Below are 25,908 nucleotides of genomic sequence, written 5' to 3'. Positions count from 1 at the left end.
ACATTTTCCTATATAAACTTTTCAGTAATTTCTCCAAATTAAAATTTTTTTGATTCATTGACTAATTAGCAAGAAAAAATTTCTCACATGTCTGGCAGGATATATGGCAATCAATTTTTATGAATTATAAACATTCTATTTCTTCTAATCCCTAGGTATTTCTATCTGTTATTTCATTCAAGTTCTAATAAATATAAGTTGGTCAGCATTATGGAAAATAGACAACTTTTATTACATATTTTGCATTAAATATCTAATGGAATACATTTTCAAGAATTTCTAAATTTCAAATGAGACATTTAAAATTTTTCCATTTAAATATCCAGCTAACAAATTATATCATAAAGAAAGAAATAGAACTACTTAAATCTAAATGTGATGAGTTGTTATGTAAGTATAAATAAGCTAGTCAACTATTCACCAAGCAAATATATTACATCTTAAATTTTACCTTCCAAAGTGAAGAACAATATATCTTATCAGGTCTCCCTGCTTCTCCATTTTGTTGTCAGTAACCATAGGCATCAATTTGTCGTAGTATTTAGCAAGATAAAAGTGTCCATCCTCCCATTCTGGCAAGAATAAGGTTACATCCTGAAAATGATAATTTGGAAAACTTGCCTTAGAAAATATGTAAAATATGTCAGGGGAAATTCAAATGAGAAATCTTCTTAAAGGAAATCTAAAACTTTATAGCTTCCCCAAAATTTTTCATAACAACCTTTCATGGTAGCTTATTTAAAAAACAAACCTTAGTAAAGTAACTAACAAGATGGAAGACTGGGCATTTTCTCCAGTCCTCACAGACTCTCCAAAATAAGAAACTGCATTAACTAAAATAAATTTATAAGAGCTGACACTTGGCTATAGTTACAATTTGTTAACAAAAAAGAAGATGCTTAAATTCTGAGCTAGTTTCTGGCTTTATTATCATAATCTGTCTTGTCTGATGAGAGCTACCATAATCTGTTGTTGTGGGTGCAAAGCTCACTTTGGTAAAACATTACTTATCGACAGGTTATGTATTTTTCCCCTTTTATTTCAGTGCTTTGACAATTCATAATTTTATTACAGCGGGTACTTACTCCACTGAGAAACAGATTTCAAATCTCGCTATCTTAGAAAATTGTTTCCTAAATTATTTTGATGGAAAAATTAGATGATTTGCCAAATGTTTGATGGTGAGCCTTTCTGGACTTACTTATGTTAGTCCTGGAATGATAGAAATACATTCCATTGAGTACAAGTTTTTCTAGTTTAGGAGGAGCTGTTAGAACTCACAACACTGAAAATTAAACCTTTTAGATTAAAGTATAAGAATAAGACTTCGGCTCAATTCGTTGACATATATGGTAAATGTCAAGAGGTTTTTAAAAATGTCTCTAGAGATAAAGAAACCTCTGCAAACCTTTCATTCTAAAATAATTATCAGTGCTATAGGCAGATTATTTCTCAAATGATATATAGCTGATTATTGAGATTCTTAATCCAAGAGCTCTATTGAGTTGCTTAAAACACTTTGTGTACAACATGAAAAGAAATTAAAATGCATTTATTAAGTGCCTACTATATGCCAGACACAATACCAAGCATTTTGCAAATAGTTTCTCATTTGATCCTCACCACAACCCTGAAAAGTAGCTGCTATTAGTATTTCCATTTTCTATTTGAAGAAACTTAAGCAAGCAGAGATTAAATAGTTCACATAGTTAACTGTCCAAAGCTGCATTTGGATTCTTCCTGACTCCAGGTCTACCTATTCACTAAGCTGCCTAGCTGCCAGCTGTTTTCATTGAATACTTGATAGTGTGCTAAATGCTAGAGAAATGTAATGGTAGCATAAATTCCCTGAAGGACTAAAAATCTAATTTATTTTTCTGGAAGTGATCTCAGGGTTTTTTTTTTTTTGCTTGCCGTTTTACTTTCTGTTTAAGAAATTCTGGACAATTCTTAAAATGTCTTATAAAGTGCCTATAGCACTGATAATGGTTATATTTTTCGACTTGTCATGTTCTGGGTGACCTATGATACTTGAAACAGTTTCAACATATCTTGTGATCTTCAGTGTTTTACTTTTGTGTAGAGATCATATATTAATGTTAATTGCCTTTTGCTTCTTTTCCTCCAGATTGTCCTTGACTTCAGTATTTTTGTATTCCAAAGCAATTACTTTGCTAGCTTGGATTCAGGTTTTTTCCTTTATTAGTAATTTCTGCTATGTAAGCCATAATTTCTACCATTCGTAACCCATTAAACTCTGTTTCAAATATTTTTATTGCTCCTTTAAACTATTTGCAAATTTCATGCCATGAATCCATGGGAGTTTCTGCCTCTCTGGATATCAGTCTCTTTTCTCCACATACTTAGGAGCCCCTAGCCTCCTGTCCCTCTGTCCCTTAGCTTTCTGGCCCAAGACCACTACAGCAATTGCTACCTGAAGCTCAGTGCTTCTCTTCTTCCTTCTACTTCCTTCTTCTGGGCAAGGGAGTAGGCCTAGTCTAGGCCTGCTGCTTATTGGTTCCATTTGCAGGGAGGACAGGGATGGAGTTTGCCTTAGCAACGAACAAATTACTGAATGGAGCCCAGAGAATAAACTGGTGGAACATTCTGCCAATCTCCCTGCCCAGTGTGGAAGTGACCATATTACAAGTCAAAAAATATGACCATTATAAGCAAGAATTGTCCAGAATTTCTTAAAACAGAAAGTAAAACAGCAAGCAAAAAAAATCCTGAGATCACTTCCAGAAAAATAAATTAGATTTTTAGTCCTTCAGGGAATTTATGCTACCATTACATTTCTCTAGCATTTAACACACTATCAAGTATTCAATGAAAACAGCTGGCAGCTAGGCAGCTTAGTGAATAGGTAGACCTGGAGTCAGGAAGAATCCAAATGCAGCTTTGGACAGTTAACTATGTGAACTATTTAATCTCTGCTTGCTTAAGTTTCTTCAAATAGAAAATGGAAATACTAATAGCAGCTACTTTTCAGGGTTGTGGTGAGGATCAAATGAGAAACTATTTGCAAAATGCTTGGTATTGTGTCTGGCATATAGTAGGCACTTAATAAATGCATTTTAATTTCTTTTCATGTTGTACACAAAGTGTTTTAAGCAACTCAATAGAGCTCTTGGATTAAGAATCTCAATAATCAGCTATATATCATTTGAGAAATAATCTGCCTATAGCACTGATAATTATTTTAGAATGAAAGGTTTGCAGAGGTTTCTTTATCTCTAGAGACATTTTTAAAAACCTCTTGACATTTACCATATATGTCAACGAATTGAGCCGAAGTCTTATTCTTATACTTTAATCTAAAAGGTTTAATTTTCAGTGTTGTGAGTTCTAACAGCTCCTCCTAAACTAGAAAAACTTGTACTCAATGGAATGTATTTCTATCATTCCAGGACTAACATAAGTAAGTCCAGAAAGGCTCACCATCAAACATTTGGCAAATCATCTAATTTTTCCATCAAAACAATTTAGGAAACAATTTTCTAAGATAGCGAGATTTGAAATCTGTTTCTCAGTGGAGTAAGTACTCGCTGTAATAAAATTATGAATTGTCAAAGCACTGAAATAAAAGGGGAAAAATACATAACCTGTCGATAAGTAATGTTTTACCAAAGTGAGCTTTGCACCCACAACAACAGATTATGGTAGCTCTCATCAGACAAGACAGATTATGATAATAAAACCAGAAACTAGCTCAGAATTTAAGCATCTTCTTTTTTGTTAAATTGTAACTATAGCCAAGTGTCAGCTCTTATAAATTTATTTTAGTTAACTTAGGGAATTATAAATAAAAATAACTTTGCAGATATTTTTCTTCTAACTTTCTGATTAAAAAAACTCAATGAAATTGTTTCTAACATATACGAGTATACAAATGATCAATAATGTTGATATTTACTCATAATTTTAGTGAACATAGTTCTTTCTCATTCTGGAGAGTTCTGAACATTTTGAGTCCCTTGGATAAACTGCTATTTAAGTTTAAATATTTATTAGAAATGATCATAATACCAAGATGAATCCTAATTACAAACCTTAGTATAGATAAAACATAAGGCAGAAATTATATTCTACTATCTGCTCTTGATCATTTGTGTTAAAATTCTAATTTAACTTGCCTTATATTTTTTCATAATTGCATTGCTTTCAGAGTTGGCTGTTTCTTCCATAAACCGACCCACAAGTAACATAGCTCGACCATGGATTAATTTATTTTTGCTGTCAGCTGGAGCTTCATTCTCAGGAAAACATAACTCAACCCCTTTCTGAAGAACAATTAAGGCCTGATGAACATCACCCTATAAAAAAAGATTAAAATGTTTTCTTTAAAACAAAATATTCTTGTCCATAACAACAAAATGCATAGTCCAAAGTATCCGGGCTAAGGTTGTGAACCTGCAAGGTCACGGAGTCTGCTTAATGTATACTACCACATACTCTTCTGATCTGATTCCCACTTAAGACTATCAAGGCAAATAAAATTCTATTTCTATAATAATAAATTCCTAAGGGCAAAGATTTGAATATTATGTAAAATCCCTCTAGCAGTGAGTACCACGAAATATGCAAATAATTTTTATCAGCTAGTGATTTATGCCCAAAGGTTGATTATTTCTTTATGTGAGAGAAATCACTATTTCCTGCTTTTAACTAGGAAACATTACTTTTCTTCATTTATAATCTTATTTTAAAAAGGATTACAGTGTCTACAACTGGTAAATATTACAGTCTTAACCTAATATTTAATATAGGTCATACTGTGCTTGATAATTCCATACTGGTGGGTATGTGACTAGGTAGTTTGGGAAGTTCATATTGTTATACAAGTCCTCACCACAGTCTCTACTTCATCATAAGCCTGACTTCAGGACCACAGGGTAGGTCAGTCTCTCTGAACAGACAAAGTGGCTTTAGAAGTAAAGTTTTATTTCAGAGTATCTTTTTCGGAAAGCAAGAAAAGAATAAGTAAACTGGGAAATGTCCTTAGGAATTGAAGTCTCATTCTGGGGGAGACTGTAGGGCAGCTAATGGAGAGTTAACTCTGAGCTATGATCTCAGGAGATGAGACCTGGGCTAGAGATGAGGGTGTCAATATGAGCCTCAGAGGAAGAGGGAAAGCTTCCTAATCTCAGGCCTGGAACGAGGAGAAAAACATATTGGTTTATAAGACTTTCCCCTCCTCTCAGAGCTTAATCACTAGGAAACAAGAAATGGTTAAAAATAATTGGGTGCCTACTATATTCTAAGTAGAACAAATAGTCCAAAACATCAAGACTAGTAGGGAGATGTATAAAAGACACATGAGAAGAATAGAGGTTATGTCAAGAGGTTTTTGTCCAAGGCAAGGAAGATACCCAGTGGCTCCTAAAAGACAAAAGAGACAGGGATGCCCAGTCATTGGTACTAGGCTGCGGGAGGAAAATGAAGAAGGACGAAGGAGACTTGGGTATTTGTCCCTGTCATGAAGCAGAAGTTGGGCCTCAACTCCCAATGAGCCAATTTTGACTTCTCACAAGCTGGCAGAGAAAGCACAGCTAAGGGTATCTGTCACACAGTGGGGCCGCAATCTGCTCAATTACCTTGGACCACAGCCACTTTGCTCTTTCCACATACAATTCAGCAAGTCGGGATTCTCCTGCATTAAGCAGAGCATTGTAGGCTGTCTGGTGGTGGCCAGCCTTTCGGGCGACTCTCGCACTCTGCAGCCAGCATTCTCCAACCATTTCGCTATAATCTGGCCTACGGTAACAGTCCAAAGTGCATTATGAATAGCTGAAATGAAATATCTGACTTCAACATTCAATCCAACACCTATTTATATGGAGAGTACTGAGATACAAACCGGAGAAACAGAAAACAAGGAAGTTGCATGAAATTTTCTTTCAAAGGAATACAGCAATGACTTCTTTAAATGCCGATTCTTAACTTTTTGAAATATTTACCCATTATCATGTAGTCTAGGCTCATGAAAATTGATCATAACAAACTGATCTGTATGGAAGGGTATAAAAAAACCTTTAAATACATGAATGAATGGACAAGATTAAAGGTAATAAAAACAACAAATCTCATTACATTCTTTACCATATTCCAATTTGTAAAGTTATATCTGTTATAATTCTGTAAAATAGGTATTGCTAACATTATTATCCCAGTTTTCAAAATGAGAAAACTGAGATTTAGATGAACTTCCTCTTAATTGTGCAATCAGTAAATTTAAGACAGACATCAATGCAGGTGTCTTGATTTCAAACCTAATGTTCTTGCCACGAACCCATGTTGATTACATTCCCAACCCAAGTGTAGCTTTGATAACACAAAGGTAGACACTGACTCAGACAAAAAATTAGGATGCAAAAAAATTCCCAAATAAAGCTACTACACAACTCTGAATTCATAAAGTTTAAAAGAAAGCAAAAGGGCAAACCTTTTTTTGAGACTTAATAAAGCTCGGCGAAGTGCCAAAATGGGCTCTTTGGCTCGATAGGAATTCTGGGTCATTTCTAGACGAGCTAACCAGTTGAGGGAATCTTCTTGATTACTATCACTTGGAGACTGCTGAAACAGAGGTCTAATACTATGTTCCAATTCACAGAGCATATGCAACCTAAGGGGAGATGAGAAATCTATTTAAATTAAAAACTAGTCATTTAGTCATATGAATCAAATTACTCATGAAAAATCAAATTAATTTTCAATTCAAAAGAATCAAATGTGCAATTATAACCAAAGTATTTCTTCTTGAGGCAGGAGTTTGGCTGAGGGTAATCAAGGGTGGAGGCCGAATTGGGCCGATTTGTCATTTGTGGCAACTATGAGTCTGAACAATGCTAGGGTATTGACATTTGTTATGAAGATGTGTTGAATGTCTCAAGAGATGCTGTTGATTATTGGTCATGCTAAGCATCCAAATCAAGGAGACTTGTAATCAAAACTGTCCTTAAACACATCCTGGTTAGGTGTCTCCAGAGCAAGTCACTGAATAGCTCAGGTGGCCCGCAACACTGCCAAGAGCAGCATGAATCAGATAAAAATGTAACTAGGATACATGTAACAAAAGAAATAAAATAAAACATAGATAATATATTTAAAACTAAGTTAATATGTGACTCTTTAAAAATTTTTGTTTTCTATCTGAATTTAATGCTCAGAGAAAATGTTGACCAGCAGAAACAAAAAGATCTTCCTCAACCAATTTACAGATATAGTCCCTACACCTATTTATTCTTGATATAAGTGACAAAATTTTAACACTAAAAAACTATGCATGAAACATAATTTACAAAGTTCTTTGCTAGTTTCCTCAATTTTAAAAACTGCAATTAAGGAAAAACGTCAGTAAACAAGTAACACTACTTAAAAAAAAAAAAAAAAAAACACGAAAAAACAAAAAACAAAAACTTTTACATCTACATGTAAAATGTCTAATTTTATGACTGACATGACTACCTGTGGTCATCACTTTGAATTTTCTTTCTAATTAAGGTAATGGGTTTTCTCTTCTATTACTCTTCATAACCAACCAAACAAATTGAAAAATAAATAGCAACACTTATGGAGTATAGACATTGGCTGCAATACATGAAAGCATCTGTTTCATTTAAGTTCTGTATCTGTATTTCTGGTCTCATTAGCACCAAAATTTCAATAGGATGTTATTATATAATAATCATAAAAGGAACTAACAATACTGCATGATGCACATATGGAATTGTCATATATATATATCTTACACATTAATAAATGAAAAAAAGTCATAAAAATATAAAAGTTTTTTCCTAAGAAACTCCCCCTCCTCCCAATTTTTAAACGTTTTTCTTTTTCCTTTTTTTCATTTTTCTCCTCAGGTATAAACAAATATGATAGAATTTATCTTTTGATCTGATAGTAAGTCTCTGGAAAATGATAATCAAGCTATAATAAAACACCATCACTAAAATATTTGACATTCTTTTCTGTTAATATATTGATATATCCTATTAAGATTCATAAAACTGAATCACAAATTACTAAGAAATATCATCAATAACCATATTAAGATGTCTGTAACTAGCTACTTCTTTGTCTATAATGATGACATAAAGAATACATTACTGAATTAGATGGAACCCAGAGGAAGTTACTTTATTATCTTAAAAATTTTTATTGTCCAAAGCATCATTATAATGTGGAAATGAAGCTGGGTTCTCAAAAGGCCATCTGTTCTAGCCAAGTACAAGTCATCATGTCTATCTAGCTGAGTCACTTAGGGTCTCTGAGTCATATGGGTCACTTAGACAATGCATTTCTGTAACCAGTATAAATAAGTACAAAGTATATTAATAATGGGCTGGCCATTAGGAGATGTCTCTTTTTTGGCTACAGCAATTTGTTTCACTATCTACTAAAATGTGGAAGAAATGAAATTCATATTAAATAAGAATACACACAAAAATAAAGCCACAGATCTAACAAAATACTAGTATTGTGCATCTCAGATTAAGAATGACTTAGAGCAGCTAGATGGCCCTCTGGATAGAGCACCAGCCCTGAAGTCAGGAGGACCTGAATTCAAATCCCACTTCAGGCACTTAACACTTCCTAGCTGTGTGACCCTAGGCAAGTCATTGTCTCAGAAAAAAAAAAAAAAACTAGTAAGAAAGATTTTCTTTTTAGTAAATTCTAGTGCTTTTAAGGCAGAAACAATCATAGAACAATTCAATTTAACCAGATATGACAGAATGTATCAAACACATTATCAACATTTGTTACGAACAGAATTAAATTGTAGACTTGTCAAAGGAGGTTTAATTAAAAAAAAATTACAATAAATACCTAACAATATATTCATATCCTCGCTGGTATGAGCCTCTTTCAAAACTTGCTGCTGAAAGAGGTACAATTTGCTCTGATCTGACTAGTTTCAGTGTCTCATAAAAATTTGTGGTATCCCTTTTTTTGGCTGATAACAACAGCTGTCCTAGTCTCACACTCCATGTTGTTGACTTTCCATCTGAAAAATAAATTAACAATCAAGTAATTTCATATCATGTTACAGTGGTTACTATACAATCAGTTTTCTCCTTTGGCAATGTGCTTAGCAAAAATCCTCAGTTCAATTCATCTAAAATTGTTTTAAAACTTGTTCTTGAATCTATTTTAAAGTATCTAAATGGAAAAAAGACAGCAGGACAGATGGAAAGACTAACTACCAACTGGCTACTTGTAAAGTCAGAATTTTTAAAGTATATTAAAACTGCTTATATTTCAACATCCATTTTTACCTGCTGCCAAATAGTTTTCCACTAAATCCCACTGTGATAGTTTCCAAGCTGCCTCCACTCTGTATGTGTTTAATTCATCTGTCCATTCAGACCTATTAGGGAAAAAAAACCAATCCAATCAATCACTCTACTTAAGCTCTAAATGGAGATTTTAAAAAGATTCACACAAAAGTGTTTAGCTGCAAAATGTCCAGAAATTATATCATGATTTCCAAATTTTCCTTATTCCTAAGCAAATTTTTCCCACACTGGTTGTTCCTATAGATCTGTTAATCTCTGCTGTAAGAATAAATCCTAGCTCTAGGAAGACATATTAAATTGTCACTATGATTAGTTAGTTGCTTGCTTTAAATAAAAAGACAATTATTGATTAATCAATAAACCACTGTCCTAAGTTCTGAGGATACATATACAAAAAGATAAGCTCTATCTTGCATGATACTACTACTACTAGGAAATGCAAGTAAAGAAATACACTGAGTGTTGTAGTAAAATTATATAGATTTTTTGGAAAAAGAAGCAACTATTTGAATTGGAAACAAGGATTAAAAAAGAGAAAAGCCGGAGCAGCTAGGTAGTGCAGTGGACAGAGCACCTGTCCTTAAGTCAGGAGATCCTGAGTTCAAATCTGACCTCAGACACTTAATACTTCCTAGCTGTGTGACCCTGGGCAAGTCACTTAACCCCAGTTGCCTGGGGGTGGAAGAAAATCATTATCAAATTTAAAAGTAGGAAGAAACTCAGTGGTCAATGACACATTTTTTTTTTTTTTTAAAGTACAAACAAATCTCTTAAAGTACTTATTTGATAAGTACTCATGACATATTCTGTCACTTTGTTTGCAAAGCTTGCCTCATAAGAGTTGGCTTTTTCTTTCAAAGGCACTATAATTATAATTTTGATATTTGGATCTTGAATTATGATCAATTAGAGAAGCTTTCTCAAGGCAAATATTGCAGAGAACAAGAATAAAGCCAAGTAACTAGTTACTTTTGCTTTTTCTATCAAAAATTGTTAAAGTAACAGCATAAACATGATAATTGTAGAAATCTGTATGGAAGAATTGCATGTTTAACATAGATTATTTGCCATCTAGGGAAGGAAATAGGAGAGAAGGTAGAAAAAAATTGGACCACATGGTTTTACAAGGGTGAATGTTGAAAACTATGCATATATTTTGAAAATAAAGAGTTTAAAAAATTAATAGCATATATATTCATTTACCTCTTCAAATATAAACATAATACAGTTTATAGCAAGGTTTAAAGAAATATAATGCTAGGTTCAAAATAGTATTTTTTAACCAATAGAACTCTATTTTCTTTTTTCATTTATGGAAACAAACTAGGTCCTTGTGATTATATAAAAATGAACTACCAACAGCTTCATATATAATCTGTGGAACCTAGAAAAAATTATTTGCTTCCTTGAATTAATAAGTGGTCCAAGAGCCATGTGTATTTATGTTTATTACTTCCCTGTCTCTTTCTGGAAGGTGGAATGAGTTTTCTGTTGATACTGGCTTTATTATATATTACTTGGCATTTAAGATGAAGGTGAGATATATTATACAGGTTAACTGAATGTGAGTCTGTAATACCAGAGATGTTTCCTAATTTTTTCTTACTCAAGGTTACTCTGGAAACCACACTTTAATATCATTTATCCACACTTAATTTATTGCAAGAAACTGTTTTTTAGCTTACTTTTTCAAAGAGATTTACTTTTTTTTTTTTAAACTATACTTTCTACAGAAAAAAAAAATTTAACTGGCTAAATAGTAGCTTCTTCAAAGTCTTCTATTGATAATATACTAGAAATTAGGTCTAGCACTTTTACTTGTCACCATCATTTTTAAAATAAAGCTTTAAATGCAAAATCTTCTTGTAAATTTCCTACCAGAAGATTTAAATCGCACAACACAAGATCACTGGACTTCTAAGAGGTTCAAATCATAAAACTTAACCTCCTTGAGTCTCAGCTGCCTCACTTATAAACTGGAATTCATAGTTTATAGACTAATATTCTCAAAGAGTTATTGTGAGATACTGTAAACTGTATCACATTAATGTATCTATGATATTGCTATTAATTTGTAGGACCAAGCTCTAATTAATGATGATAATGGTTGCTATCTGAAAAAGGTCTTTAAAAACAAACTACAAATAACTTAGGTATTAAGACTAAAAAGCACCAAAAAAATTAGTAAGAACTCTGTGCATAGGAGTTATTTCCATAAAAGGCTATTTTAGAAATAGCATGCAACTCCTTAATCAGGAGGTTAAGTCAAAAGGTAGGGTGCGAGGATCAAATAAGATAATATACACAAAGTACTTTGCTAACCTTCAAACATCATATAAATGGAAATTATTATTATGAAGTGGAATAAAATGTCTTTTTTGAAACAATTTATGCTGACTAGCACAAGTCTTACAAGTTTTGTAACTTTTGAAGATAGTTTATTTCCCGAAATTACTTGGTGGAGATTTCTGAGGTAGAGAAGACAAGGAAAATTATTCCTTTAAAAAAAATTACCTGTTAGCATGCACGCCATTCACCTGAGTGATTACAGTGGACAACTGACCAAGACCTAACATGGACTTCACTACACCATGATAATGAATGATCTATAAATTGAAAAATATTTAAAATATCAAAACAATCATAGTTATATCAAGTGAACTAAATTGAAAAATATTTAAAATATCAAATATGGTTATAATCAAGTGAACACTAAATTACTTAAATGATAATGTAATAAAAAATATCATCTACCATTCTCTGATTATTTTTTGTTTAACAACTGGTTGATTTAGCAAGATAATTAAGTAATCAATCAATAAGCATTTATCAAGCACCAACTATAAGTCAGGCATTGTGCTATACATGAGGGATACAAAAACTAAAACTGGAGAGTCTTACATATGTAGGAATTATCTTTGTAGGAATGATCATTGAACCCATGGAAGATAATGAGATCAAGTGAGAGAGTGTAAAGAGAAAGGAGGTCTAAAAGAGAACCCTTAGAAATGCCCATATTTAGTGAATGTGACATCTTAACACAGAAGACTGAGAAAAAATGGTCAGATAGTAAGAAGGAGAACCAAAACTGAACATCATTAAATCTGGGACAAATAGTCAACAGCATTAAATGCTTCAAAAGTCAAGAGAAAAAGGCTCAAGATAAGGCCATTAGATTTGGCAATTAAGAGATTTACTGGTAACTTTGTAGAGAGAAATTTATAAGTTAATGAGGTGGGAAGCCAGACAACAGAATATTTAGGAGACTTATGTGAAAAATATCAGCGAGAACACTCAGTTATACTGAATACAAACAGTTATTTTCAAGGAATTTAGAGGAGAATGGGAGGAGAGGCATGCTCACAACTGAGCTCCATTGTTCTTTACAAGCTGGGTTATTCCGATGCATCTAGAAATATTCTAGATGGGTCTATCTGTGTGTATGTGTCTGTATTTATTTACACAGAAAACACATGTGAATAATTATTGTATGTATGTACATACTTATATATACAGAGATATACATAATGACACATGCCTTTTAAAAGCAAAATTCTACCAAACATTACAATTTTGATATAGAAGCCATGGTTTTCAAAGTATTTTTACATATATCATATCATTTGATCCTCATAACAACTCAATTCGGTTATCATCATGGAAAAGAAATAAAAATATATAAATGTATGTGAATCCTTATAGTATTATAGCACAACCCCTCCTGCCAATTACATAAATAAGAAAACTAAGATTTGATGATTAACCATGAACTAGCATTATAACCCAGGACTCCCAAACTGCTAATTCCGTATTCTTAGCACTGCCTTACTCTACAACTTTTATCTTACCTGGTCAGGTTCTAGTTGAATGGCCCTATCATAACAAGCTGTGGCATCTCGTAGTAAGCCAATACTTTCGTGTTCAAGGATCTGCTCTTTTAGAGATGGTTCTGCTTTCCGAAGTGCACTTACTCCAGCCACCCCATCTGGTTCATGCATTGCAGCATATAATTTCTATGTGCAAATTTGATTTTTAAAAAAGTTACAATTGTAAATGCAAAGGTCAATTAAGATTTTTTCCATACTTAAAAAAGATTATGAGTGAAAGGATAATTACTTTTCACAAGCAACATTTTGGCCCTACTCCTACTCTGGTACTGCATTGCTAAAACTGTATTAATGTACATTCAGAGATGCTTAACTATAGCAAAATACATATGTTCATAAAAATAAACATTTTAGTAACTACAACATCTTGAAGACCTTTCTGAATCAGATAAACATGAAATTATGTCACTTTATTTTATTTTTCATCTTATCTGGCATAGGAATTGTTAAAAATATTCATTATCATGTCAGTATTGCAATATTTTATTTTCAAACCTGTAAGAATCCAAGATGCTCTTGAATATTTTGTTTTTTTTCTGTAATGAATGATTCGAAATGCATCACCGCTCTTGTGTATGCTTTAGATCGAAAGGAAGCTACTGCTAGTGTGTCCTGAGGTATAAGATCAAGAAAACGTGCCACACTGTGATAATTTTCATAGTCCACAGTAGATGCTGTGTTTAAAAAAAAAAAAAGACAATGTAGTAATTAAAAACTGACAAGATATAATTAATAAATTAATGTTGAAGTCACCAAAGTTGAATCTGTCTTCTTAAACAAATTAATCTACATACTTTAAGTGCATGCAATTAATCAGTATAGAAATGCTTACAGAGAAATATTGCAGAGGAAATGAAAAAGTATCTAGAAAGCTGGCTTCTACTAATTCTACTATAGTTTTGTGACTGTAAGCAAATTGCATTACTTCTCTCTCAGTTCTTTATTTGTAAAACATTTGTGATCAACTCCAATCTTTAAGAGGGAAGACACTTTGTCTGTATTTCTCTTAGCACTAATATGCATATGATTAAGCCCTTTTTAAACATTTGACAAATTGGCAGAATATTGACTGCCATGTATATACTTTGGAAGGTCACTACAAACATCCAATGAGATAAAAAAATTCATAGATTTCTAAAGAGGTGATCTCAGGGGCCATTAAAACCAATATCCTTGTTTTACAGATAAGGAAACTGAGGTTCTGGACAAGTGACTTGCCCAGAGTCACACGATAGTGTCAAGAGTCAAAATTTGAACTCAAACCCTCAGTCCCCAAAGATATTTCTTTCTCCTATATTACACAGCTGCCCAGATCACTTATGTGAAAACAGATTTAAAATTATAAAGAATTATACAAATATAAAATATTACTTCTAGAAAAGCACAACCTTCTGTGCTTGAAACAGAAAACATAGCCAATAACATTGGCAAATAGAAGAATAATGAGGATGTGCTTCATTACTAAATATTGTTTCATGGTAGTATCATTCATAAAAGAAAGGCTTTTTATATTTTCATACTGTGTAGAGTAAGATGATTGGGACAAATCACATGACCTGCTATTCCATCTGCTTGTTGCAGAAATGCTGACAATGGTTCAAAACCAACAATAATTATTCATTAAAACTGCTAAAATGCAATTTCCTTTACCTGTAACCTTGGGTAGTAACAGGCAAGGATGCAGGTATTATTTCTGGATTCTGATAGGGATTTTTAAGAGAGTGATGGTTTGGAGAGAAAATATATGGGAGATTAGTTAAAAAATATAGGAATGCCTTCAGAATGCTCTGTACTATATCAAGCACTAATGGGAACATATTAAAGAAATACAAAATATAACCCCTAACTACAATCTGGAGTTGTAAAAATTCCAGTTAAAGGAGGCAGGAGGGAAGACCACTTGAAATAATTTTAGAAAAAAATATTATGCAACATATCAATCCATTAAAAATAACATAAATTATTTTAGGGCTTTCTTAGTATAGCAAAGGTGTTATCTAAGTAGGAAGGAGGTAACTGAAGAAGATAAACAAAAAGAAAATATTTGAAAATGTTTCAGTGACTGAGAAATATGGACACTACATGCAGGCTGACTCATTTGATCTATGACTCTTTTATGTGGGTATTCCCTCTACGGGTATAGATTATAACTATCCCATGTAATTCCAATAAATTCACTGTGGGGACTTCCAAATGTGTAATGGCCTTCCTGGAGCTTTCCTGACATCTCAGGGATATCAATAGAAGAGGGACATTATCCAAGAGTTATTTCTTGTTTTGATCATGAAAGAATTCCCATTTTTTTTTGTTGCTATGTTTCTTCAATACCTTTTATGTCACTTCTTTGTCAATTCTTGTCTGAGCCTATGAAAGTTGCAGCACATTCATAGTGAGTGATGGCACTCCACTGGCCCTCTTACTGATCTTTAACTAAATTTCTCAGAGAATTACATTCTTGCAAACCACTAAAAGGATATTTGTATTAATAAAAAAAAGTGGGCCTTTGTTTCAAAGAGAAGCTTGGGATCTTCTAACAAAATATGAAATTTCCTAAAAGCAAAGCAATTTACTTTTCTCTATTCTGCCCCATTGTCCATATTCAGTGTTTACATTTGTGTGTATAATTAGTCATGAAATACACTATAAGCTCTAAAGGTTGTACATCTGGATAATTCTGTTATTGTTGAGTCATTTTTATTTATGTTTAACTCTTTGTGACCTCATTTGGGGTTTTCTTGGTCAAGACATTGGCTTAGTAGGTCATTTCCTTTTCCAGTTCATTTTAAAATGAGGAAACAGAGGCAAACAGGGCTAAGTGCCTTGTCCAGGTCACCTGGCTTCTAAGTATCTGGGACAAGATTTGAACTCAGAAAGATAAGTCTTTTTGACTTCAGGTTCAGCACTATATCCATTGCACCACCTAGTTGCATGGCAGACAGTTTTTCCTCTATTTGGAAAGTTAGGCCAAACTATTCAGAATCACTGTTATTAATTTTTACACTGGTGAATACCTCTGCTAAGTAAATGTCTTTCATGCATTGCTTGAAATGAAGACACTAATCAAAATTATTGTTATCTTTCAAGGAATCTTGAAAAGTTTTAACAAACAATAAAGACAATAGGATTTTGTATTCTCTACAACTCATGGTCAATTAGATAAAAATAAAGATGAGATCAAGGATGGAATATTGCTTACAAAAGCTGCCTTTTCCCTTACAATATGCTCATAAAGACGTCTTCATGTGTGTTCAGATAATCTCATGTGAATTTGATATTAATGGGAAAGTAGGAATGTGGGTTAATAATAATTGCTTTTGGCACCTTTTTTGATAGTAATAACATCTGAGATTTCTTTCAAGACTTGGGTAGCTTCCTCTCTTTTAAAAATGTTAAGACTTTATCCCTCTGTAGCCTCAAAATTTTGCCACTTTAAATACGGACCTCCTTTGCTTTTCTCATCTTTGTTTCCAGTGCTTTTTCCATGTCCTCTATAGCAACAACTGGATCAGTGAAGTTACAGTCCAAATGGGGTAGAGCTTCATTATCTTTGTTAGTAAAGACATTTTGTTATAAAATCTTCCCAAAACTTTTCCATTTTTATGTTTACTATCAGCCTTTCAATTTCATTTTAAATACAATTCAATACATTTTGAATAATATTTTCATTTTGCTTAGTATGATGGCTTACTAAGTTTTCCTTAAATTGGTCTCTAATTTCCAATACTTATCACTTATTATTATTATCACTGCTTATAATCCTCTACCAACTCTCTCTTACGGTTTTTTAAAGAAAATTTGTTATAAAAATCAATGTTGCCATTGGCTATCATTTTTCTCTCCCTGGCATGTGGGTGAAGTGTTTGCTAAATAAGGTGGTTTTTCATCATTAAAGCAACAGATTTACAATAATTAAGCCTTTTATATAAAACTGACATAATTGTTGGTGTCTTTTCTTTCAAGCTTTTCCCATTTTATAAACTAGAGAATAGATAATATATAGTAATATTTTGAACAAAAGAGCAGATTTTTAAAAAAATCATATTTGAGGAATGTTACTTGGCAGCTGTGTATAGGAAGCCTAGTTACAGAATAAAAGAGTAGTAGAAATCAGAACAATGAAGAAACAGGCAAACAGAAAATAATCACTCACTCTTTGGTTCTACTTTTTCTCTATTTGACTTGCTAGACTGAATTTCTGCAGCATTAAGTGCTTGAAATTTGTGCCTAGCCCACTGTGTGAGATGATCAATCATGGAAAACACAGTCTGTGTACTCAGTTGACTCAAGTCTGATGCACTATCCTGAAGTCTTATATTATTCTGATCATCATCCTTTAGAACTGCCATAATCTCTGCATACACCTGTAAAGAAAATATTTTACAGACATATTTAGACTCCTAATATAAGCAAGACAGTATATTGGGTGCTAAAATAACAACAATGTAAAAAGCTGCAGTTGCTACTTTGAAATGGCTTACAATCTAAAAAGGCGTATTGTAAGCACTGAAATCACATACCAGACTTTATGATAAAAGAAAAAAAAAAAAGATCTAAACAAAGTGCTATAAGATGAAGAGTAATTAAAAAAAAAAATTCAACTGGGAGGATCAGGGAAGGATTCATGGAGCCAGTGGCACCTAACTTGAGTAATGAAGAAATGAAAAAGAATTCAAATGATACACATAGAGAACATTCCTTTTGGTTATGATAATATCTTGCCTAAATATATAGAGTCAGAAAGAGGAGGAGTTCAGCAAATCTCTATAGCTTAGTGAGTCTTAAAACCACAGAAGATACAAAAGGAAGGAATTTGAATTGTACATAATAAATGTTAATAATCAGATTGTGAAATGTTTTAAGTACCAGGCAAAGGAATTTCTATTTTATTTTGTATAACTATATTTTCTAAATGTCTTTGCTCACACACCTTTGTCAGTAAAAAGCTTTTGGGCACACATGCGGGAGTCAATTACTCAACAAGTACTTTTTAATTAATGTGTATATGCATATACACAAATATACAAATCAAAAGAATTAAAATTCAGTCACTCAATTACCACAAATTATCAACATAAAACTATACAATATCATGACAGTAATTGTATAACGTTAAAAGAAGACAGTCCAGTCCCATATCAGGGGTCTGTCAATCAATTTAAAAAAAAAAAAAAAAAACCAACTCATGTGCTTCTAAAGAAAACTTCAGTATTTCAGATGGAATTATTATGGAAGATTTATGGGATAACAATGACAAGAATCACAGAGATGAAAAAGAAATGGCTGAATTGCTATCTGTATTGCAGAAGTATCTCTGCAGATGAGATCATGGATTCACCCAAGCATCAAACAAAATTCTTCAATAATGCTATGCTATTTATATGGCTATGACTTTGGAACTATTTGGAACTATCCTCCAAAAGCCAACAGTGCATATTCTTTGACCAGCACAGATATAAGGCGTATATCTTACAAAGATTAAAAAAAAAAAAAAAAAAAAAAAAAAAAGGAAAGGACACGTACTTATAAAAGGATGCATGTATATTTATAAAAACTCTTTTTTGAAGACAAAAAATTGAAAATTGAGGAGTTATATAATAGGACAAGTGGCTGAACAAGTTATGGTATATGGATATGATCAAATCCTACTGTGCTGTAAGAAATGGTGAAGGAGATGGTTTCAGATGAACAAAAAAAGATTTGTATGAATTGGTAGAAAGTAATGAGCAGAACCAGAGAACAATTTATATTATACAGTAACAACTCTGGATCAACAGAATGATACGCTATAGTTCTGAAGAAGTCACGATGAAAAATACTATCCATATTCAGAATAAAACATATATTTTTCCTCTTTCTCTTATTTGCAAGGGTGGTGGTGATAGGGAAAATATGGCTACTCTGGTAATTTTTTGTACAACTTTCTATTTGTGATGGACTTTGTATTTCTCAACTTCTCAATGGAATAGAGGAAGAGATAAGACAAGGAGAGAATCTAATGCTGAATATAAAATAAAACTGAATTAAAAAACTAATGACTAAAAATAAGACATCACTATAAAGAAAAAATAAAAATTACAACGAATCTAAAGGAAACTAGAAAGTCCAATGATGGACATAAATAACCTGCAATGTGTTACCATAATGACTCAGAAAATACAAGCACAAATGACTTATATGACTTTTTAAAGTAACTGTCAAAGTTTACATAGCAAAAAATGAGAAGCCTTGATAGTACACTAGAACAAGAAAAGGTAAGGAGAAAAAAAATCAGAATGGATCTAATATTATAAATGCCCCTATGGAGCATTTATAAAAAGATGGAAGAACCACACAAGGTGAAAATTAAAAAAAAAAAAATCCACACAGAATGAATCAAAAAAGGACTGCAATACAAGTGATCTAAAAATAACAAAATATTGAAATATGCTCCAAACATATGCTGTATATTCTAAATAAATTATTATTGGATTTATGACCAAAAAAATATAGAGGACCTCACAACAGATGGAAGAAAAACCTTCAAAATTTATATTGAATGAAATCCAAATAAAGTTGATTTGTGATAAAAAGCTAAGAAATAACATTTCCCCTCCTAAACTGATGAGTTCTAAATGTATGAAAAATGATAAAAGGCCCATTATTTCCAATGTCCCCAACTATACCTCCAAAAATGTGATCAATGTACACCTTGGCAGATCTTTATTTTTATAAGTCTTCAAGCAACAACAAAATGACTATAATGGCATTAATGAAGCCTAAGTCAATGATATTTGACAGAAATATCTTTCCTCAATGTACTTGAAACAAAGATTTTAAAAGACTGAAAAATACACTAATAGCCTGTTTATATTTCTTAAAAATATCAAACATCTAATACCTTCAAATTTTATCAGCACATGATATAAATTAAAACTCAAATAGCAAATATCTTTTTCATTAGGAAAAAGTATTGAGAGCCAAAATGGCCACAGAGTTTTAATAACTAAAACAATACTTTTTTTTTAGATAAGGTCATAACCTGTCCTAGGAAGCCAATTTTACATAGATAAAGCATTTTCAGTTTCTTTCTCTTCCATTCTGCATTATTTCATTGGACTTAATCAGTGTTCTTTGGAAATGTTTGTTTTAAATGACTAAATTTAGCTAACCAAATTAAATCTGACTTTATTATAAAGATTAGGCAATTATTTCAATTAGCAACAACCATTCTCATTTAAACAGTAGTCTAACTTTTACAATTTTTTTCTCACAACACTCTTATGAGGTAGTCTATCCATATACTACCATGCCCATTTTATAGATTAGAAATTGAGACTCAGCAAGGTGGAGTAAAAAGGGAAACCTGGATTTGAGATGAGAGAGAAGGAAGAAAGATGCTCCCGAGGCAGGGAAATCACAGAAGGGCTCATTAAGGAGCTGACCCCCGAGCAGGGCCTTAAAGATTCAGAGAACATCCCCAATTAAAGGAAAAAAGAGGTAAAGCCAGAAAGACAGGAAAGGTCATGGGGCATGTGAGGGGACAACAAAGCTGGCCTAAGGCTGAGAAAGCTGATGGAAAGGGATTCCTTTGTGGGTGTGCAGAGATGTGGAAAGAACAGTGCACCAGAAAGGGAAGCCTGGTATTATCTGAGAGGAGAAAGAATGGAGATCGGGGATGGGGGGGTGGGAGGGAGAGTAACTTCCTGCAACCCCAGAACGAAGCAGAAGTAAGCAACACAAAGACTAGATTGAGAATGGAAACTAAAAGAACTTGAAGACAGAATGAAGAAGGGATTAACAGTCAAATGGGTCACTTCACAAGTGGGGTCCATGACATATCATCTGTCCTATGTTCTACAAGATAATCTGAGACATTTACTTTGCTTTCCTAATTTTTTCTTTCTTCCAATTTAAAAATTTTTTTTCATACAGAATGATTCTCTGGGAGGGATACGGAAAAGAGAGACATATGGGAAAATGTAAGTGATGCAAAAGCAAACAAGCAATAAAAATCTTTTTTTTTTTTTTTTTTTTTTTTAAAGCATAACATCACCATCTCTTTCTAGAAGCCTACTAAAGGTAGTATACCTGTTACAAAAGGAAGTTGGAAAGAAAAAAGCATTTTGGGGAGAAGGAAAATTAATTCAATTTTGCATATGTGACAGAGGTGACTTTAAGACAGACCTGTGACAAACAGAACAAAGTTTCATTTTTATATAAGATTGATCCAGTAAAAGCTTCAAAGATTTGCTTCAATAACTATTTATATAAAACTATAATGGTTGCAAAACATTTTTCTCACAACTGGCCAAGGGAGTTATTGGACTTTTTTTTTTTATTGCCATTTAGTAAATGAAAAAATTGAGGCTCTGTGAGTTGAAGTGACTTGCCCATGTTCACACAGCTACCATATATGTACAAGAGCCAGAATCTAATCCTAATTCTTGTGACCTGAAGTCCAAAGTTCTCCATTATGCCATACTTCCTCCATGAAACCAAATCAATATAGACATCACTTTTTTTTAAACATTTTATTTCTGAAAATTTTAAAATATCTTTTATAATACTTTCTAAATATAGGTTGCTTCTTCATTTAGCAATCCTTTGTAACAAAAAGAAAAAAAAAAGTTCAACAAAATTAAACTATATCAATTAAGTCTGACAGTATTTGAGTTTATGCAAATATATATATACATATATATATTCAAAGAACAAGCTATATGAAATCTCTCACCTCTTGCTGATCTTCTTTGGTACATCCCAGCAAAACATAGACAAGAATATGTGGAAGAAGATAGATAGTCACCTTGAAGTCATGCTTCATCATAATTCCACAGCAGTTAAACACTTTACTAGCAAGGTCATGACGCACCTATAACTCCCAGATAAAATTAAGATTTTAGTATGCGTATTACTTTTAAAAATCTGAAGACACAAAGGAAAACAATGTGTAATAGAAAAAGACAAGATCTAGCTAATTTATGGATTTCCAACTCAATTCACTCTTCAGTCCTAGTCTATATCTTCTCCAGCAGCCTTGCCTACTTTAATATGCTTTCACTTCCAGAACTACTCTCCTGAAAGGAGAGTCCATGGCCAGAACCATTATTTCATTAAGGGCCCTACTATACTCATTTCACTCTCAATTCAACTAATTCCCCAGACTATCTCTAGGGCCTCACCAACAGCCTAACCCTTCTTTCCCTCTTCTACATCGCCTCCCTTCAAGGCTTCCTTTAAGACTATAAAGATACAGCTAGGTGACTACAGCGGAAGGAATGCCAGATCTGGAATCAGGAAGACTCATCTTCTTCAATTCAAATCTGGTTTCAGACACTTTATTAGCTGTGTGACTCTAGGCAGGTCATTTCAACCCGTTTGCCTCAGTTTCCTCATCTGTAAAATGAGCTGGAGAAGGAATGGCCAAAGACTGCAGTAGTTTTGCCAAAAAAGTCTCTCAAAGAGAGGTCACAAAGAGATGGATATATTTGAAAAAAGCTGAACAAAATGCTTATTTATCCATGAGATATTAAAAAATTTTACTTTTATTCTATCATTCATAATATATTATTATTTCTTTAATAGCAGTGATGGAGACAGTGATAATTATCATCATGTGTTTTACATACACCATCTTAATATCATTATCACATCATCACAACGGTACAGTGAGAAGAGAATGACCTATGTCCATTTTAAAGATTACGGAGGTGAGGGGAAGACGGTGAAATGTACATACATAAGTATCTGAGGGAGGATTCAAAGCCAAGTGCTTCCTGATTCCAATATATATAATTATTATTATAGCCTGGTTTCCACTAGATTATGTTGCTTCCTAGTGACATGTAGCTATATCTTGATTATTCACATCAACAGATAAAAAGTGATATGAACTAACCCAATTCTATGAACTAAGCTACTGGAGTAGCTTAATAATGGATTATTATCTTGACTCACTCCCCTTCACTTATTCCATGGTCAATACAAACCATTTATATTTATTTTCAGAACATGCAGTTTTACAGAAATTTTGTTTCTATAATTATTTTTTGGCTTAGGCTAATAATAAAATTAATGCATTCCATGAGTACTTGGAAAAGTGAATAAAATGTGCTATGTAAGAGGGACTTTTGCCTAAAATTTAGATTTGCCACAATTAATACAGAATTGGCAAATGATGGAGAAGTGATTGCAAAATAAAATTCCTTTTAAGGGATATAATGTGACGTTTTTCTCCCAAGATTTTTCTTTCTCTGTTTTTATTTCCCAACTATTTTCCTATAGATCAGTTTCTTTTTTTCAGTTATTACTGCCAACATATGTTTGTGTTGCTCAATTAGAAAAGAAGTTCTTTAATGAATCAGGTATAAGCAAAGTTTACCTACAGAATAGTTTAACAAAATGTACCACAAGCCAGAAGAGACATGCTTTGGTTCTTTGGTTTATCTTTAAAGGAAAGTGTTTCCATGAGTCAAAGTAAAGTCTGAACTACTTAGTGCTTTTGTATAAGTTAAGCTATGTTCAGTTAGATATCTATAAGAATACCGATTATCATAGTTGACTGTATCGGTGCTGACTTAAATTTGGAGAATTAATCACTTCAATTTCTCTAAGTTGTCTTTGATTAAAATAGCATAGATCATCTGTATCTCTTAATCAAAACCACCAGTGATCCTAATTTCAAAGCTGGATGCAAATTCCAGCATATACTGTTTTAAAGAAGGACAACTAAGGTTTCAGATTGGAAGACTACTGAGAGAGGTACTTGTATGATAGAAATGAATTTTCTCAAAGGGATTTGACTATGAAACTAAAATGATTTTGTATATTAAAGATATTTGTTTCCTAGGATAATGCTGAATACAAATTTAGCAGATTTGTGAATACTATAGAATTTTTATAATCAGATTTAAATATAAAATCAACAAAAAACCCACAAATCCTCAGAATTATCTAGATTATTATTAATTAGGAATTATCTAGAAATATAAGACTTAACAAGGTTATTTATATAGTCTTGAGCATTAGTAATACTAATGCGATTCGAAACACATTCACATCCGACTCTTACAAGTAAAGTGAAGATCACAACTTGCCCTCAAGACTATCCACAATCAATCAGTATGCTGAACCAAATACAAGTAGACTGGGATCAGTATTCAAAGTGTAAATTCAGGGTGCAGTCTTGTGACTTTGCAAGTGGAATTCTAATGCAAAATTACAAGACTATACCTGAACTGACACTTTGAACACTTATCTATCCAGGCAGAGGAGAATTGTTTCAATGGACAAGCAGCATATCTTGATACAATCCATTTCCACTTTTGATCATCAGGTTAGGTAAGAATGCTAGTTTGCAGTATATTCATTTAGAGGCATTGATATAAGTTCCTACCAGGTCAGATCTCCCTACCAGGTCAGATCTCCCTACTTTATCTTAGAATGTTAATTTTACTTTCTATTCCTGCCGTCAATCCATTTCTGTGCTGAAATCTCTGTTGCAATTACAGACAATGCCAATATGGAAGGCTTTGCTTCAGAAAATTCAGGCCAGGTGATAAACTCTGCAAAGACAGCAAGAAGCTTCTCTTAACATTCTCTATTTAACTTGGACTTTCAATTCCCAGTAATCATTTTTGTTCAGACCTTTCCACTTCAAAGGTAACTTTTCATGGCAAAGAAAGCAGAACCAAAATAAAAATTGAGCAATTACACATCTTTTTCCCATGTAAGTAGTGTTGTCTCATCTATGAAGCTTTTTTTCCTCAATCAGTGAACATTTATAAAGCACCTGCTAAAGATGAGGGATACAAAGAAAGGTAAAAGACAGTCCTTGATTTGAAAAACTTACAATCTAATAGGGGAGACATCATGTAAACAACCAAGTACAAATAAATTATATTTATATAGAACTAAACAGGAAATAATCAACAGCACTAGAATTCAGAAGGATCAGGAAAAGCTTCCTGTAAAAGGGTGGATTTTAGTTGGGACATGAATGAAGCCAAGAGGAAGGAGAGCATTGCAGACATGGAGAACTACTAGAGAAAATGACCAGTCAGGAGACAGAATTTTTTGTGAGCAATGTCAAGGATGCAGATCAATAACTGGCAGAGCATGTGTGGGGAGAGGTGGAGATAAGGTGATGAAGATTTGCATCAGGGTGATGGTAGTGTCAAAGGAGAGAAGGATATGATAAAACAAACCTTGGTAATAGATTGGACATGCTTAAAAAAAAAAAAATCTATGCATTTTTTCTCACCAGCTTTGGCAGTTTCCTTAAATTTAGTTTTTCTGACACTATTCTCAAGACACAGAAAACAACAGGAGTGCTATAGAAAATAGTCTAAATTTTGCAAATCTGTGTACTAGGAAATGTTACAAAGCCCCTTTCTCCTCTCCCTCTAAGCTATTTTGACTGATGACTTCTTTGGGTCTTGGAAGTTTAATGATCTCTATACAAATATCTCTTAGATCTATTTATCTACAGACTTCCAGTATTAAATTTTCAAATGTCTATTAGACATCCTTAGCTGAATATTCTATAAATTACCTTAAATTAATTAAGTCCAAAATGCAACTTTCTTTCCCCTAAAAATGTCTCCTCCTTCTGATTCTCGCATGACATTCATCCAGGCCTGAAATGTCGGCCTCATCCCGACTTCGTAATCTCCCTTTCCGCCTTGCCTTTCCCCTCCCCTCCCCGACTTTCTTTGCTTTAACAGCAAATGTGTTCTACC

At 32.9% G+C, this 25,908-nt stretch overlaps 1 protein-coding gene across 1 annotated transcript in view; it reads right to left on the bottom strand.

Annotated features, from left to right (window-relative positions):
* ATR (ATR serine/threonine kinase) overlaps positions 1-25,908 on the bottom strand; it is a 107,210-nt gene that overhangs the window by 24,265 nt on the left and 57,037 nt on the right. The window contains exons 26-36 of the mRNA XM_051983343.1: positions 21,903-22,040; positions 17,340-17,550; positions 13,685-13,863; positions 13,151-13,315; positions 11,817-11,908; positions 9,282-9,373; positions 8,833-9,010; positions 6,446-6,625; positions 5,598-5,757; positions 4,137-4,316; positions 452-594 (exon numbers count right to left, since the gene is read on the bottom strand). Of these exons, the coding sequence (XP_051839303.1) occupies positions 452-594; positions 4,137-4,316; positions 5,598-5,757; positions 6,446-6,625; positions 8,833-9,010; positions 9,282-9,373; positions 11,817-11,908; positions 13,151-13,315; positions 13,685-13,863; positions 17,340-17,550; positions 21,903-22,040 (1,718 nt within the window). The remainder of the gene's footprint in view (positions 1-451; positions 595-4,136; positions 4,317-5,597; positions 5,758-6,445; positions 6,626-8,832; positions 9,011-9,281; positions 9,374-11,816; positions 11,909-13,150; positions 13,316-13,684; positions 13,864-17,339; positions 17,551-21,902; positions 22,041-25,908) is intronic.

This window comes from Antechinus flavipes, chromosome 3 (genome assembly GCF_016432865.1).
Source record: "Antechinus flavipes isolate AdamAnt ecotype Samford, QLD, Australia chromosome 3, AdamAnt_v2, whole genome shotgun sequence".
NCBI classification, from domain to species: Eukaryota; Metazoa; Chordata; class Mammalia; order Dasyuromorphia; family Dasyuridae; genus Antechinus; species Antechinus flavipes.
The sequence above is the reverse complement of the archived record's forward strand: the minus strand, read 5'-3'. Positions and strand labels throughout refer to the sequence as shown.